General features: G+C 45.7%; 1 protein-coding gene across 4 annotated transcripts; it reads left to right on the top strand.

Moving 5' to 3' along the window:
* Nucleotides 1-1,991: 1,991 nt before the first annotated feature.
* LOC149325266 (BEN domain-containing protein 5-like) lies at nucleotides 1,992-11,948 on the top strand. Of its 4 annotated transcripts, XM_089563595.1 has the most exons (8): nucleotides 1,993-2,318; nucleotides 2,641-2,709; nucleotides 3,224-3,288; nucleotides 5,014-5,197; nucleotides 5,603-5,773; nucleotides 6,898-7,031; nucleotides 9,403-9,628; nucleotides 11,774-11,948. In XM_089563595.1, exons 4-6 carry the CDS (start codon nucleotides 5,041-5,043, stop codon nucleotides 6,939-6,941), a joined length of 372 nt encoding a protein of 123 aa, XP_089419721.1. In that variant the 5' UTR covers nucleotides 1,993-2,318; nucleotides 2,641-2,709; nucleotides 3,224-3,288; nucleotides 5,014-5,040; the 3' UTR covers nucleotides 6,942-7,031; nucleotides 9,403-9,628; nucleotides 11,774-11,948. The 4 variants fall into 4 exon arrangements, with proteins under 4 accessions (XP_089419722.1, XP_089419721.1, XP_089419723.1 ...); XM_089563596.1 differs by having other exon boundaries at nucleotides 1,992-2,318; nucleotides 3,224-5,197; XM_089563597.1 differs by lacking the exon at nucleotides 5,014-5,197 and having other exon boundaries at nucleotides 2,046-2,318.
* Nucleotides 11,949-15,504: the final 3,556 nt, after the last annotated feature.

The following is a 15,504-nucleotide window of genomic DNA, read 5'->3' as shown; positions in this document are numbered from 1 at the left end:
GCGAGGCAAGAAGGAGCGCACCATGGAAAAATAGACTGCGCTATTGGCGCGCGGTCTCGGCCTCCACAGTTACGTAACCATCACGCCGCCGCTTTGCACCTCTGAACTCTCAGAACAATACCTTTTTTTTTCATTAATACAAGCGCAAATGACCGTTTTTCACAGTTCTTTCTTCGCGGTAGATACTGTAGATCTGTGAGCAGGGAAATGTTTTGTCATGCTGTTTCGGTTTCGGTTTTTAACAGCCGAACGATGACTGTATCGTCAAAGTGGCTTATAGGTCAAGAAGCGCGAGACATGAAAAAAAAACTACAATATAATCTCTGCTTCTACATTCGTTGTCATTCCGATTCTTGAAGCAGACTGCATTGAAGCGAAGTAAAACGACTAATCAACGTATCGCAGTTTTTTCATGTCTCCCGTGACCTGTGAACCATAAGCACAGTGCAGACAACTGACACAAACAGCACATGCACAGAATAGCAATAGTTATCAGTATCAGTAAGCGCGATATCTGCACTATGAAGGACCAGCTTTAGGTCCCGCTCTTGCCTTGTTAGCTATAAACACACGTTGGCGTCACAGCCATCGCTATAGGCTGTTGAAACCGAAATAGCACGAGAAAGAAATTTGATTATAATTATTTAGCGCTCGTAAGAGAACACCACGGAATAATCCATGTACAGCAATGTCTTGCGCATCATTACAATCAAGACATTACACACAATTAGATGCATATACTACTGTAACCACAACAGCGGCTTTCCTTTAATTGTAATCAGAGATGTCCATCCCTTTTGCTTCCGCGACCTGTACCATTTATTTTGGCTTCCTTTACTGAGATCTTTGTTTCAGTTGCTGTTAACTGGCAAAAGTGAAGAAATATCATAGGCAGTAAAATTAAGCGACCACAGAAAGATACACCATTTGAGGGGCCTGTAATTTATGAGCGAGGGCTCATTTCACATGCGTATACTTCTTGGATATTTTTCGCCGAAAAAGTGGAGTTCGGCATGGCCTTCCTACGTAATTTTTTTTATTGGCGGGGGGGGGGGGGGTTAGAGAGTGCCATATTTCTACTTAAATCATGCCTGAGTTTCTGGGTTTGTCATACGTACGGTTTATTATTCTCAGCTGTTCGCATAAAATGATCGTGAAGCTTTTTTTTTTTTTTACCAAAGAAGCTTTTCTCAGTCTAACTGGATTATTTCCACCACATTTTGAGTTGCATAATGCGCGCAGTTCCTTTTTATGAGATTTCTATAGCTTCGAATGTGACAGCAAGAACTATATATTAGTAAAGCTTTTTGACGGGCTAGTTGGTACATATCCATATTTGAAAGGGTGTGCGCTAAAAAGACGTACACAGGAAAAAGATAGAGACGACAGGAAAGAAGCGCAACTTCCAACTTTACCCAGTCAACCACGGATATCCGGGGTAGGTCCGAGTAAGGTCCGAATCTCCAGTGCCAGGCTGGGATGTCCATAGGGCATGCCTACGTATGTCCATATTCGGATATACGCATCGGAGATTCTGTGTATGTACGAGGGACGTTCGTTTTTAGATGGCTGGCGGACATCCGCCGGCGGATGTCCGAGGAGTATCCGTAAACATCCCTCTTGGGATGTGAGCTTACATGGCATATATAATTTGTTTTCCCTCAGGCGAACATTTTAAAACAAATTCTATTTTGCCAATGCCAAAATTCACACAATCACATTTCTACCACCAACTAGTTTAATATTCAGATTGATTAAGATCACTCAACTATGGTGTTGATGTAAAAGAACCAGAATTAAACGAATCGCTTGGCTTTCTGGCGCCAGTGCTCATAATTAACGCCCTTTTATCCTGCAGCACTCCTTCGAGGTAACCGAGGCATGTAAAAACGTTAAAACAGATGCTTGGGCAAGATGCATGGCTACATGCCGGTGAAAACGAGGCATGTAGCCATGCATGCTGCCTTCCATGAAAACAAACCCGAATAAACTCCTACCAGGGGCCGCGGCAGAGCGGTAAGCCTAAAAGTCAACCCAATCCAATCTATCAGCCAAGCCAATATTTGTGGCGCGATGGTCTCGTTGGTTTTCGTCGCGCGGTGCTCCTTTCGACCTTTACTTTTGCTGCAATGTGCGGTTTGTTCGCTCTGTGGTTGCTTGGCTGTGCTACAAATGTGATGTGTCATCTACGCGCTCGAAAAGACGCTCGTTTGATTCTGAAGCTCTCGTGAAAAAGCTCCGGTGTCGCCTGACCCCTTGCCGAGACATGCTTTGTTGCTTCGGATGAAAGAAGCGGCCATGGTGTTGACACTTGCGAGGTAAGTAACTGTGCTTGAAAATTACTTTCAGGGTGTTGCTGTGGGATGACTAAATCGCATTAACGCAGTTGTACTCTGTTGCGCTACTTGTTTGCCACGGAGTGGAAATTGCAAGCACTATGCATTAGCTGCCGCAAACGTGTTTCTCGTGTTTGTGAAAAAAAAGTCGAGACGGTGTGTAGTTGCATGGTGTGAATCTTAAGGCAATTGCGCGTAGGTTCATAATTACGATAAAACAGAATGCACGAAAACCATAGTGCCAGGACGGTGTTAGTTTTTCAGTGCTTCGCGACTGAGTTTTTCTTTTCTGTTGCCTTTGCAGTGTGGATGTGGCCCGGCTACCGAGTGTATTGGTGCCTACATTAATTATGCCAAGCCGTGCAAAGCACAGGTAGGTTGAAAATGTCATATAAAAGTTGTGCATACTTCCACAGCTTATCAATTTATTTATTAGGCTTGCCAAATGGAAGTCTCCAACCATCCACTCACTGCACAGTACTTTGCACTGTGCAGTAGCATTGTTTAGGACAGCTTAACTGTTGTGTTAAATTTGCGAGCTTCAGTCACATTTTTCACTTACTTCCCAATCACTGAGTGCAATGAGCTCTTGCAGTGCTTTGGTATAACTTTGCCAAACATGTTATGCCCACAGGGCTCAATGCTGAGCCAGATAGCAGGACCATATATGACACCCCTAGAGCCACATGTTCCTGGATTGTGACCAGACCTCTCTTCCTTACTCCTGTGCAGCTGTGGATCATCAAATATGCTGTCAGTGCCCTGATGCGTGATTCATCAGTGAGCCCTGTGGGCATTGTAGTTTCGACAGAGATTGTGTTTTGCTGCATCGTTGACAACGTGCTGTATAAGGTGCTCTCTCGTACTTTATTTTCTTGTCCATACAGTGTGGATGTGACTGACCTAAGCTAGCAGCTATATAGTACCTGCAGCTTACAGCAGCAACCTTCAGGTAAGTTTGAACTACAGTGCAAGTTTGACCCTGTCACATAATGGATACTTTCCTTCTGTTTGCTTTGTGCAGCGGAGGGTATCTAGCTATACTGCAGTGTTCTTGTACAGTAATGGATAAAAATTTGTGGGATGAGAGTTCTTTGTGAAACATTTTCTCTGTACTGTTAGCCAGAGCAATTTAATCAAAAGCCTAGAATGAGGAGGGGACATGGATACTCGATCTTATTGAACAAATTTCAGCTGACTGCCTGGCGAGGCAATGCAAAAATAAATATTTTCGGAAAATCGACATCCAGCAAACTTTTCTCTATGAGTGTACCTTGTGCCCAACCTAAGTCATTAGCTAGCTTGCAACGATGTGGTAAGGATCCCTACTCTTGCACTTGAATTTTTTTGACCATCAGTATGGAAGTGACTGCCTGTGGGAGTAGCTGTGGTGTCTTGCAATGTAAAAGACAAAAGAGCTACTACTGGGGCGAGTTGGAAATACATACTTGAAGGAATTGGTGAGCGCTATAAAAACACTGAAAACGCACAGGACGAAGCGCTTTCTAACTACTGTTTAATCTCAGAAGAAACATGACTATATACACACATTTGACGACAAGAATGAAGGAAAAACAGGTAAAAACTACGCGCGCTTACAACAGCCGAAGATTACTGTTCTTGAGGGAGGTTAATTCTGTTCCCCCTAACATCACTGAAGGGGAGCTGACGCATTGCTTATCTGGTTTGGTTTGGTTTGGTTTGTTTTGGAGCAATGTGCATTGCAAAAGCTTTGATAATTTCTTGTTCCCGTCCGTTTCTAGCCCTACCTATTACCTTGGTGTTTTTTAGCAAGGGTATGCATTTACAGTGTGCGAAATGAGCTGCCAGATTCCCGGACTTTGCAAGTTGTTCACATGATCTTTCGTGTTCCCGGAGCCTCTTGTTAAGGCATCTTCCCGTTTGCCCTGCGTAAGTTTGTTGGCAGCTGAGCGGAATGCTGTAAATGACGTTTTCGTCACACTTTACATAGGTGTTTTCATGTCTGATGTTGCACCCAGGTTTCTTTTTGTGGTCTTCATTCTCGTTGACCTTTTTACACATTCCAATGAGCTTATTGGCAGCTGAAAAAACCACCTGGACTCCGTACTTGTTAGCTGTCCTCCTTATTCTGTGGGAGATATTGTGAACATACGGCATCACGGCAGGGCGTCCCTCGTAGCTCATTTTCTTAGTTTTGTAGGACCCAGTAACTTCTCTTAGTAAGCTTTCAGCAATGCCGCAAAGTAACTGCTCCGGATAACCGCTCTCCTTCAATTGGGAGACCTGTTGGTCTACGCTGTGAATTATCGAGTAGGGTCAAGATTTTTTTATAGCTGGTTTCAGGCAAGACGTAGCTACAGCTCGCTTTACAATTCTGGAATGACTGCCATCTGCCATCACAGAGCGTGGTGTTGAGGTTCACATGAGCCTGGATACTATGCTCTGTTATGGCAGATCACGCAGCAATGTTGTTTTGCTTCGCCCCGCCACGCATCACAGATCCTGCAAACTTTTGCGGCCAACAGTACCGTGTTATGGATGAGGAAACGCCTAATGTACTTGTGGCAAGTGGGTGAATCTCCTTGCAATGGTCAAACAAATGCCAGTATGCTGATTATATACGAAGTGCATGATGACTTGTGCATGATACACATTTGCTGCATTTATATTGGTTATGCCTATGCTTTAATTCTAGTCAACAAAAAAGGTGAAGAAGTTGAGAATGGCTGCGAAAAGAAGTGCCAATGAGGACATTGTGGCACTCAGAGAAAGCAATGCGCTAAAAGAGGAGCTGGAAGCCCTCAAGAAAGAAAATTCGAAGCTGTGGCAGTTAAACATGAAGCTGCAGGAGCAGCTTCTGAAATGCCTCTCAGCTCCAGGTTAGTCTTGTATGGCAGTATGCCTACTTCTTAATCTGGATACCGCTTGCTACAGCCTGTAAGTTATTACTTTTTTCTTGTAAGCTCCAGTCTGTTAAAAATACACAAGTGCATTATAAAAAGGACTTCTTTTTGGGAAAGCAAGTGTTAAAAATTTTGCATGTTTATTACATTCCTCATTGGTTGTAGAAATGCAGTTTTACACTAACTCCATGGCTTTAATGATCCTAACGTCTGCATCACAGTGGAAATGTGAACTTTAGCTGCATATGTTCATGTTCTTAGTGGAGCTTAGATAAATTACCTAAAAAGACCAAAAACAAAAAGATAAGAAAGTATGATGAAACAAGAAAAAATGAACTTGCTAAACGGGAAGTCTAACACAGCAAACGTTTTTGTCAACAGCTGCTGAAGTGAGCAATGTGGCTAGCATTGCACTCGTTGAGAATGCCGCTGAAGACACCCCTCCAAGGGCGGTGACACCGTTACCACAACAGTGCCACCCCATCCTGTCACTGGAAGGGCCCACGCTGCTGTCATCTGAAGTACGCAATGCGTGCTTATCAGCTGAGGAAGGTATGGAAAGTCATCAGCAGCACTCCGGAATCATGTCTATTATCTGTGCCCTGCTGCGGTGGCTCAGTGATTACGGCGCTCGGCTGCTGACCCAAAAGACGCAGGTTCCATCCCGGCCGCGGCGGTCGAATTTCGATGGAGGCAAAATGCTAGAGGCCCGTGTACTGTGCAATGTCAGTGCACGTTAAAGAACCCCGGGTGGTCGAAATCTCCGTAGCCCTTCACTGCGGCGTCCCTCATAGCCTGAGTTGCCTTGGGCCCCAGTAAACCCCAGTAAACCAATAAACCATGCCCACTATCTGTAATTGCCAGTGACATTGTTGCTGAGTCCTTAACCTACCACTGGGCACATTTTTTTCAGTTCGCAGCAAGTTTATAGCCCGTTTTTCAAGCTGCAAGGATAGCCTAATGACGGAACGAACAGGGAAGGGTATAGAAATGAGGAGCTCGTTACAGCATAAATAGGAAGGTAGCCAACAGTCATTGAAACCAAAGGAAGCATACGAGAATGTTGTTTTTAAATCACTATTCATTATGCTAATGGGAAATTCATCGGTACGGGCAGCAGCCATGTTGAGAAGGCTTGAAATTAACCTCAGGACAGCGCAGTGCGTGTAACATTAAGAGACAGAAAGAGAGTAGTGCGGTAGTATATGGTATGGAGGACAGGTGGTGAATGGTCCATTACTACTTATGAAATAGATTCCAAAAAAGGTAAACATTGCAGACGAGATTAGGAAATCTGTGGGCTGTAGGATGGCTGTAGCTGGCCCAATACTAAATTGGGGGTCAGTGGGTAGTGCTTTTAACCTGGTTTGGGCATAGGCAGGATGATGAAGTTCACCACCAGAAATAACTGCATTTTGCTTTTCTTTGCTATGCATTAAACGCAAGTACTAAGGGGTAGCTAGCTGTCTTGCCATAAGTATGGATAAAATTGATTCCATATTTCATGTCTGCATAACAAAAGAATAATCTAATTATTTATTTGATATGCTTCGAGGCTGAGGGTATTGATTTCAGCTTAAATTGTATGAAATGTTGTTCCTACTGCACTAGTCTGAATTGTGGCTTAATCTCTACTAGGTAAATATCAAGCTTGTGTTGTGCCGTATTGCGTGCAGACATGCCGGCTTTGGAAGGAGGTGAGCCATCTGTGATGTCTTGAGAAGTACACCTTCCAGCAGTGCCTGCTGGACCGCCTGCAGCAGAACCACGACCAGTCCAGGGTGTTTGTACTCTGACAGACAGTGGAAAGGTGAAAGCACCTAAATTTCATGTCTTATGAAATGTGACTTTGAGAACTGCTTGCTGTTGCATCAGGGGGGGTAGCATGCACATATATTCATTCACCGGTGTTGAATGTTTAGCAAGTTGATACTTGTCTATACTGGCTATAGCAGCATAAATAAGACGTGGCACCAGCATTCACTTGCCTCTGTAAATTTTTATTCAAGAAACACAGATTATAGAATGAAAGAAAAAAAAGAAACAGAAAAAAAAGGTCACCATCCAAATCGAGCAACATTTGTCCTGCTGCGAAAATTTACTAGACGCTCATGAAACGAATTTCACCTCTACATGTAATTGTTATATCTGCCCTTTTATTCCCTTAGGTAATCTATGGTGTCGCAGTACAATTAACCAACTCCTATAAATACTTGGGTGTAACCTTAAGCCAAGATCTAAGCTGGAATGCGCATGTCACTAACATTCTATCATCAGCTAACAAAACCCTTGGTTTCCTGAAACGTCATTTGCGCCATGCACCGCCAAACGTTAAGCTTCTTGCCTACAAGTCCCTGGTTCGAACAAAACTAGAATATGCATCCCCCATTTGGAGCCCTAACCAAATCTATTTGTTAAAATCACTAGAATCGCTACAGAACCGAGCCACTAGATTCATTCATTCATGTTATTCATATGATATCAGCATGTCATCTTTAAAAGCAGAGTTGAGCCTAGCAAACCTTGCCTGTCGTCGTCGCATCGCCAGTATGTGTTTATTTCAGAAGTTTTTTTACAGCTCATTGCGTATTCCACCCTACATTAGCCCTCCAGGACGCATTTCACTCCGCCTTGGTCATCCCCTGCAAGTTTCCCGTCCACAGACTCATACCACAACGTTTGCTGCATCATTCTTTCCTCGCTCAGCCAAACACTAGAACGGCCTTCCACACGACGTCGCTGCAACTACCTGTCCATTCTCATTTTTGAATTGTATAAACGCCATATTTAATGAATAACATCTTTGTACACAAAATTTAATTCTATTTGTACCCACCCCTTATGTAATACCCCCTAACTGGGGGTCTTTAAGGTAATAAAGTGAAGTGCAGTGAGGTGAACGGAGTGGATTCCAAGAGAAGGCAAGCGTAGCAGGGTGCGGCAGAAAGTTAGGTGGGTGGATGAGATCAAGAAGTTTGCAGGGATACGGTGGCGGCAACTGGCAAAAGGACAGGGTCAGTTGGAGAGACATGGGAGAGGCCTTTGCCCTGCAGTGGGCGCAGTCAGGCTGATGATGATGCATGTGGGTGTCTTATATTTTGGTGTATGCTTTTCAGCTGTGCACTCTTTCTTAGCATTGTCATGCGTAGTAAACAAGCTAGATGCTTTACAAAATTTGTCTATTAGGCCAGTTGGTTTAGCACACTGAATTTTGAATGCACGAGTAAGGACGGAGGAGAAGTGTTTGTCCCGTTGACTTCTGTCCTTCATCATTACCAGTGCTTTTAAAATTCAGTAAGCTATATCCATTTTATTTTGGTGGTTTAACGACAGGTATATGGGACTAGTTTTGGTCAGGCTTGAACAGTCAGATGTTTATTTCTTGCGGCTCGTGCAGTTACTTTACAGGTTCAGTTTGGTCCACAAAGGTAGCCCATATAGTATTGATGATCACTAAAATTTTTCCATATGATCATGCTTAGTGCTGCTTTTAAAAAGAGCACTGGCAGCTAACACATCAATGAGATGTTAGGGGTCAGTGCAGGTTGAGCAGTAGAAGAGCCTGTGTTGCAGCCATGTGCCCCACAATGACAGCAAAAGGGGAGGCATGAGGGTGAAGCATGAGAGGCCAGCTCTGTGTCGGAAGGGTAGCTTGTCTTTGTGTGTGGTCTTTCGCATTGCTTAGTCATCATGACATGTCTTGAGAAGGGCATCTGGTGGCTATAGAAATTTCGTGACCATTCCACTCTACAAGGGGCACCATATCATGTGAAGCACAAACAGCACGGCTTTTTTGTGTGCTGTTCTTATTTTTTTAGCATTTGTTACTGTGCGCACATACTAATTGGCTATGTCCAGCAAGGTAGAGCCATTTTTCTGAAATTATTTGCCGATAGCATTCCAAACATGAATTCAGATTAGCATTAGCCAGTTACAAGCACTGCATGCAGTTACCTTTGATACTCCACTGCTGTTAAGAAGTGCCACTAAATGCCCATCGCACTGTTAATGTCCACGCTTAAGTTCTGCAGTTATTTTCAAGTTTTAAATGATTTTGACCTTGGTGCTGTGGCAAGTGCTAACACTGAGTTTTAAGCCAGAATGCACTCGGTAAACAATGATAATTTGTACATTATGTACGTCCCTTTCAGTTCGGCATGCCATTTTTCTTTTTCCTGCAGGTACACCTGGCCAATGGCCACGAAATATCGAAAGAGGCATACGATGCTCTCATGGCGCTGCCAAAAGATTCGCTGTTTGTCAAAAGAGCGGCAACCACATTGTGGTCAACAGAAGTGCTGGCTCAGCGCAGCTTCACCGGAACGCTGTCCAACAGATTCCTGGCAGAGGGTGGGGACAAGGCACCGCAGAAGCCACTGACGCTGCTGAAGGTGGAGACGATAAGGGGTAATTATTGTATTCTACTGGGGTTAGCACATGTGCATATTGTCATATTGCATTAACATATGAAAGGAGGCTATCTCGACCTTGGCAATAGCTCATGAGAAGGTAATAATTATCAAACACTATTTGACTCATATTAGAGTGGATCAATTCATTGCATGGCTTTTGGTTGTGCACGAGAATTCATGTGCAGTTAGCTACTTGACAGGCACAATGAGAAGCATTTGGTTGAGATAAAAACTTCCTACAGAGCTGAGCCGCTAGATGAGTGTATGACATGAGCACTCCACATCTGTGGCAACAACCAAAGAACATAACTTGTTTTGTGATGCTAAAATAGGCTGTTGTCACATGACAATGTTGAGCTGGAAAGTTAGGTTCTTAAGAGCTGCGCATTTTTAAAACCTTTAAATGTGCACTGAACAGGAATCAGAACTCGTCTTTTTGCCACGGGAACCCGATCTACACATTCCAAGCATTCTTAGAAACTTTGAATTATTGCCCTGTGGGGCTGATTTTCCTCATTTAAATGTGATTAATGTCTGGCTCCCGCCTTTTTTTTTAATTCTCCGCAGTCGGGGAGGAGTCAGCCAACGCATGGAGTGCCTTGCAGGCAGTCGCATGGCGGCTTTGCTTTCGTTTTTATTTTGCTTTTTTTTACATTTCCGTGGATAAATAGATCTATTCAGAGACTACATAGCTGCAAATTAGGCCCACAAAAATAAAAATACGCGTGGACTCTGCTTTCGCCAATCACTCCGTATCGCTCCGCCGATGGCAGAGCGGCAAGCCGCCACAGGACTGGTTGAAAGATTAGTCGACTCCTCCCACTGTCTGCGGGGGAATTAAAAAAAAAGGCGGGAACCGGGTGTTTAATTCGATTTAAACTAGAGAAACCGACTGCACAGGGAAATAATTCGCAGTTTCTAAGAATGTTCGGAATGTGTAGAACGAGTTCCATCGGTAAAAGTATGAGTTCAGATTCCTCTTTAGTGCACCTTTAACGCAAATGCTGATGGTATCATTCTTATGTATCTTCCTGTCCTTTTTTGTTATTGTTTCATCTTTATTGCCTTAGCAAAGGCACTAATTATGGGATGGTTTAGCACAAACATATTCTCGGGAAATGTACGCAGTTCGACCTGTTGTACACTTCGCATACATAGTAATGCTTGGTGTTCTTTGGCTTTGTGTTCAGGACCATACCATGTATGCATGTGCTAGGGCACTGGGCACTGCCTGCATTCTTACAATTGACAAACGCTTTTTTCTGATGACCTTAGTCATTTTTCTGCTTTACACTTGGCGTGAATATTAAGGCGACATGCTCATTCTGATGATGTCGGCAGTGCAAAGTGTCACAGCAGCTGTCGTGCTTGCAGTATTGGCACTCATGGCCTTTGCACATGCACAAGATTTGGCAGCATAGCTTTGTGCAACCTTTCTAGAGTGGAGAAAGTGATTTGTTTACATATCTGCTGAGATTTACCCAGAATCAGAACACCTTGTTGCACTATTACTCATATTAGACAGAAGTCTTCTAGGCTTAATTCTAGGCTCATTTACAACTTTCTTTTGATGTGCTGTGTTTTAGGGTGTTTCGCTTAAATTCGCTCACCATTACTGCTGCACTGTTCTGTTGAGATTGCACATGCTTCTACACTTACTAAGAGCAGAAGGAATGGCATTGTGCATCGTCAGAGCTACAGCTTTGTGCCCTAATTGTGTTACAGGTGTTGAAACATGGACGGTCTCACACCAGGATTTGGCCCTTTTCATGTGTGAATCGAACTATGGGTTCATTTTCTAACCCAATTTTCGCAGCAATGAATGACTCTGCAACATCAACATGGCCCCAAAGCCATACAATTAATTTTTACAAAGAACTAAAGCTGGATGAGGTTGTCCTCTGTGTCCCTTTGATATGATCAGGCGAATGAATTTACTTATCATGTAGCATACTGTTCTTTGTTACAACAAGCCGTGGCGTTACAAGTAGATGCGGCGGTTTTTGTAGTGCTGAGCTAATTGTCAGGCTAAGACTTACTGTATGTCCTGGAAATTGGTTCTACAACAACAATTCTGTCGAAGCCAGAATAATAACAAAGCTTGCGCTATTTTTAACTCTTATGCCTGATTTTCTTTCAGTGTTCTTCAGGCATTATGCCCGCAGTCGGGGAGTGACGGACGAAGCAGCCACGGAAGCTGAAAAAAGCATAAGACTGTGGCTATCACAGAAAACTTGCGAACTTCGCCGAAAGAGGCCCGCTGCTTCAAAGAGCTAAGCGAATCAGAATAAATTTTGTTTCTTTTTTCTTTTCTACATGCCCTTGCAATTTCTTTTGGCAATCATACGAATTGAGTATTGGCGTATGCGTGCAAATTTTGTTTAATTTTCTTTCCCTAAAATTTCTATTGGTAAGTGTAAAAATTGAGTGCTGGTGTATGCATGCTGTTATGTGTATCCTAATGCACTGCATCGCTATCAAAGCACATTGAATTTGCGTTTTTCTCACGGCCACTCTGCGTACACACAACTCTTCTCTTTGAGTTCTCCAGTGATAGTGAACAACTGCGCAAGCATTGCAGAAGCTGGCGGTTTAACTGTACTTGTGCAGTTTATATCAGCAACAGTACCAAAGACAGAAGAGGGCAGCTGTCGAGCTCACACTTGCCTCCTCACGTGTGAAGTTGGCGTCTTGTGGAGCCACACCTTGCCTGCTTCACCCACGTGCGCTTCTTTTCAACCTGTTTTCTCGGTACCAGGTATGCTCGTTATGCTCCACAGCGGGCGGCACATATCGTGAAACAGGCAAATTGTTCCCGAAGGCTCCTAACCCGGTCAGCACGGTACCAAATTAAATCACATCAGAAAACACCAGACCGGGCCACGCCAAAAACATCAGCCCGGGTCACACCAGACCCGGTAACACCAGACCGGGACACACCAGACCGGGACACACCAGACCGGGACACACCAGACCGGGTCACACCAGACCGGGTCACACCAGGCCGGGTCACACCAGGCCGGGTCACACCAGAACCCGTGTCTGAATTTCCGGTCTGGTGTAAACACCAGATACGGGCTGGTGTTTTTTTCGACTGGGGAGCTACGGAAGCGTTCCTTTGTACGTGTACCTGTACAGTACACGGGCGTTTTCGCACCCATTCTCCAACCTGGGTGCAGTCTCCGAGGCCGGGTTACTACCCCGTGCACCTGCCAACGCAGTCGCGTAAGGCCTTAGCCACTGCGCTACCTCGGAGAGTGGTTACCTGTGGTGTGAGGGCCCCTTGTATGCCTGTAAGGTGCAGCGATAAGCACCTTTCGGTCTTTTAAAGGTATGACGGGCAGGCGTGGCACCAGAAGCCAAAGGGTTGGGGTGCGTACATAGGGGCTCCAGTGCACCCCCCCCACTCCACGCTCGCAATCTTCATGCAATTGGTCTGCCTAGCAAATCAAGAGGCACCCGTGCCCTGTACTTAACTATTTGCTTAAGCGATTAATTACATTAGATAGTTTATTTCACAGTTGCAGGATAAAAAAATTTTATTTTACAGTTGCAGTGTTAGTTTTTATTATAATTAGCAACATTTTCTTACAGTTACATTTGTGTTGTTTCTACTTCTCATTTTATGGTTTTGTTACGGAAGGTTGTATTTCCGTAGTGGAGAGCTACGGAAGCGTTCCTTTGTACGTGTACCTGTACAGTACACGGGCGTTTTCGCACCCATTCTCCAACCTGGGTGCAGTCTCCGAGGCCGGGTTACTACCCCGTGCACCTGCCAACGCAGTCGCGTAGCGCCTTAGCCACTGCGCTACCTCGGAGAGTGGTTACCTGTGGTGTGAGGGCCCCTTTTATGTGTGTAAGGTGCAGCGATAAGCTCCTTTCGGTCTTTTACAGGTATGGCAGGCAGGCGTGGCACCAGAAGCCAAAGGGTTGGGGTGCGTACATAGGGGCTCCAATGCACCCCCCCCCACTCCACGCTCGCAATCTTCATGCAATTGGTCTGCCTAGCAAATCAAGAGGCACCCGTGCCCTGTACTTAACTATTTGCTTAAGCGATTAATTACATTAGATAGTTTATTTCACAGTTGCAGTATAAAAAAATAATTTTACAGTTGCGGTGTTAGTTTTTATTATAATTACCAACATTTTCTTACTGTTACATTTGTGTTGTTTCTACTTGTCATTTTATTCTTTTGTTACGGAAGGTTGTATTTCCGTAGTGGAGAGCTACGGAAGCCTTCCTTTGTACGTGTACCTGTACAGTACACGGGCGTTTTCGCACCCATTCTCCAACCTGGGTGCAGTCTCCGAGGCCGGGTTACTACCCCGTGCACCTGCCAACGCAGTCGCGTAACGCCTTAGCCACTGCGCTACCTCGGAGAGTGGTTACCTGTGTTGTGAGGGCCCCTCATATGCCTATGAGGTGCAGCGATAAGCTCCTTTCGGTCTTTTGCAGGTATGGCAGGCAGGCGTGGCACCAGAAGCCAAAAGGTTGGGGTGCGTACATAGGGGCTCCAATGCACACACCCCACTCCACGCTCGCAATCTTCATGCAATTGGTCTGCCTAGCAAATCAAAAGGCACCCGTGTCCTGTGCTCTACACTTTGCTAAAGCGATTAATTGCATTATATTGCCACATTCCTGGACATTCTCGTGGCGCCGTCTTCTGGCCGAACTATCTTAACCGCCATCCTGGCTAGCCTTAGCCATGGTGGCGGGCGGGGCTTCTTCGTCGTCTCTTCTTCGGGTTCCGCTCGGGAGTTCGCTGCTACCTGGCGCTGTTCAGTAAAACGTGACCTGGCTGTCCCGACTGTATAGCCGTGACATATTTGGTGGAGCGGGCTGGGTAACGTCCCATGTACACTGACTCTGAAGACACCTTTGAAGCCAGCCCTCAGTGCGTGGACACAACCCCCGTCCACAAAGCGAGCCGCCGCCTGCGAGGCCTACAGCCAGAGTTCAGCGGCCTGACAAAACCGGCAAGAGATATGACATCAACCACAGCTAGCCAGACCACTCAACATTTTGGAGCTGACGCTCCCTTCGTACTTCACGCGCCCAGGTCACCGCCGACGTTCCACGGTGACAGGTTCGAGGATGTTGAAGACTGGTTGGCCAGTTTCGACCGTGTGGCAGCCTTCAACCAGTGGGACGGTGAGCGCAAGTTGAGGAACGTTTACTTCGCGCTAGAGGACTCGGCAAAGATCTGGTTCGAGAACCACGAGTCCTCTTTTGCCACCTGGGAGGTTTTTCGTCGCGACCTGCTGGCGACATTCGGCACCAGTGAACGAAAAGAGAAGGCGGAAGTCGCTCTGCACTCGAGATCGCAGCAGCCTAATGAGAGCGTCACCATGTTCGTTGAGGACATGATGCGCCTCTTCAGTCGAGCCGACCCTGCTATGGCCGAGGCAAAGAAAGTGCGACACCTGATGCGGGGCGTTAAGGAGCAGCTGTTTGCTGGACTTGTCCGCGACCCTCCAAGGACAGTGGCCGATTTTACGAAGGAGGCAGTGAGCATAGAACGCTCCTTGCAGGAACGCGGTGCACAGTACGGCCGGCAGGCTAGTATGGCAACCGCTCAAACCTGCACGCCTACGACGCTGCCTCCTGAAGATCTTCGAGACCTTGTAAGGAGCATCGTTCGCGAAGAACTCGCGAAACTCCGCTTCGAAGCTCCACAGGCCAGCGTCGCCACCCTGTCGGACGTGGTACGGGATGAAATCCGTCGAGTGGTGCAGCCAGCACCAGTTGTTCCGGAACCGCAACCCTACATCATGACCTACAGCGAGGCACTTCGACGGCCTGCGGCAGTGGCACAAGCTTTTTCACCTGTGCCGGCTGTGCAGTACCCACGTCCAACTGTGCCCACC

This window comes from Amblyomma mixtum, chromosome 10 (assembly GCF_055824585.1).
Source record: "Amblyomma mixtum isolate Tamu chromosome 10, ASM5582458v1, whole genome shotgun sequence".
NCBI classification, from domain to species: Eukaryota; Metazoa; Arthropoda; class Arachnida; order Ixodida; family Ixodidae; genus Amblyomma; species Amblyomma mixtum.
The sequence above is the reverse complement of the archived record's forward strand: the minus strand, read 5'-3'. Positions and strand labels throughout refer to the sequence as shown.

Excerpts from the sequence above, each read along its gene's own strand:
- LOC149325266 (XM_089563594.1), top strand. The coding sequence starts at position 9,379 with ATGCCATTTTTCTTTTTCCTGCAGGTACACCTGGCCAATGGCCACGAA. Across the intron at positions 9,629-11,773 it reads GAAGGTGGAGACGATAAGGG|TGTTCTTCAGGCATTATGCC; the intron begins GTAATTATTGTA and ends ATTTTCTTTCAG.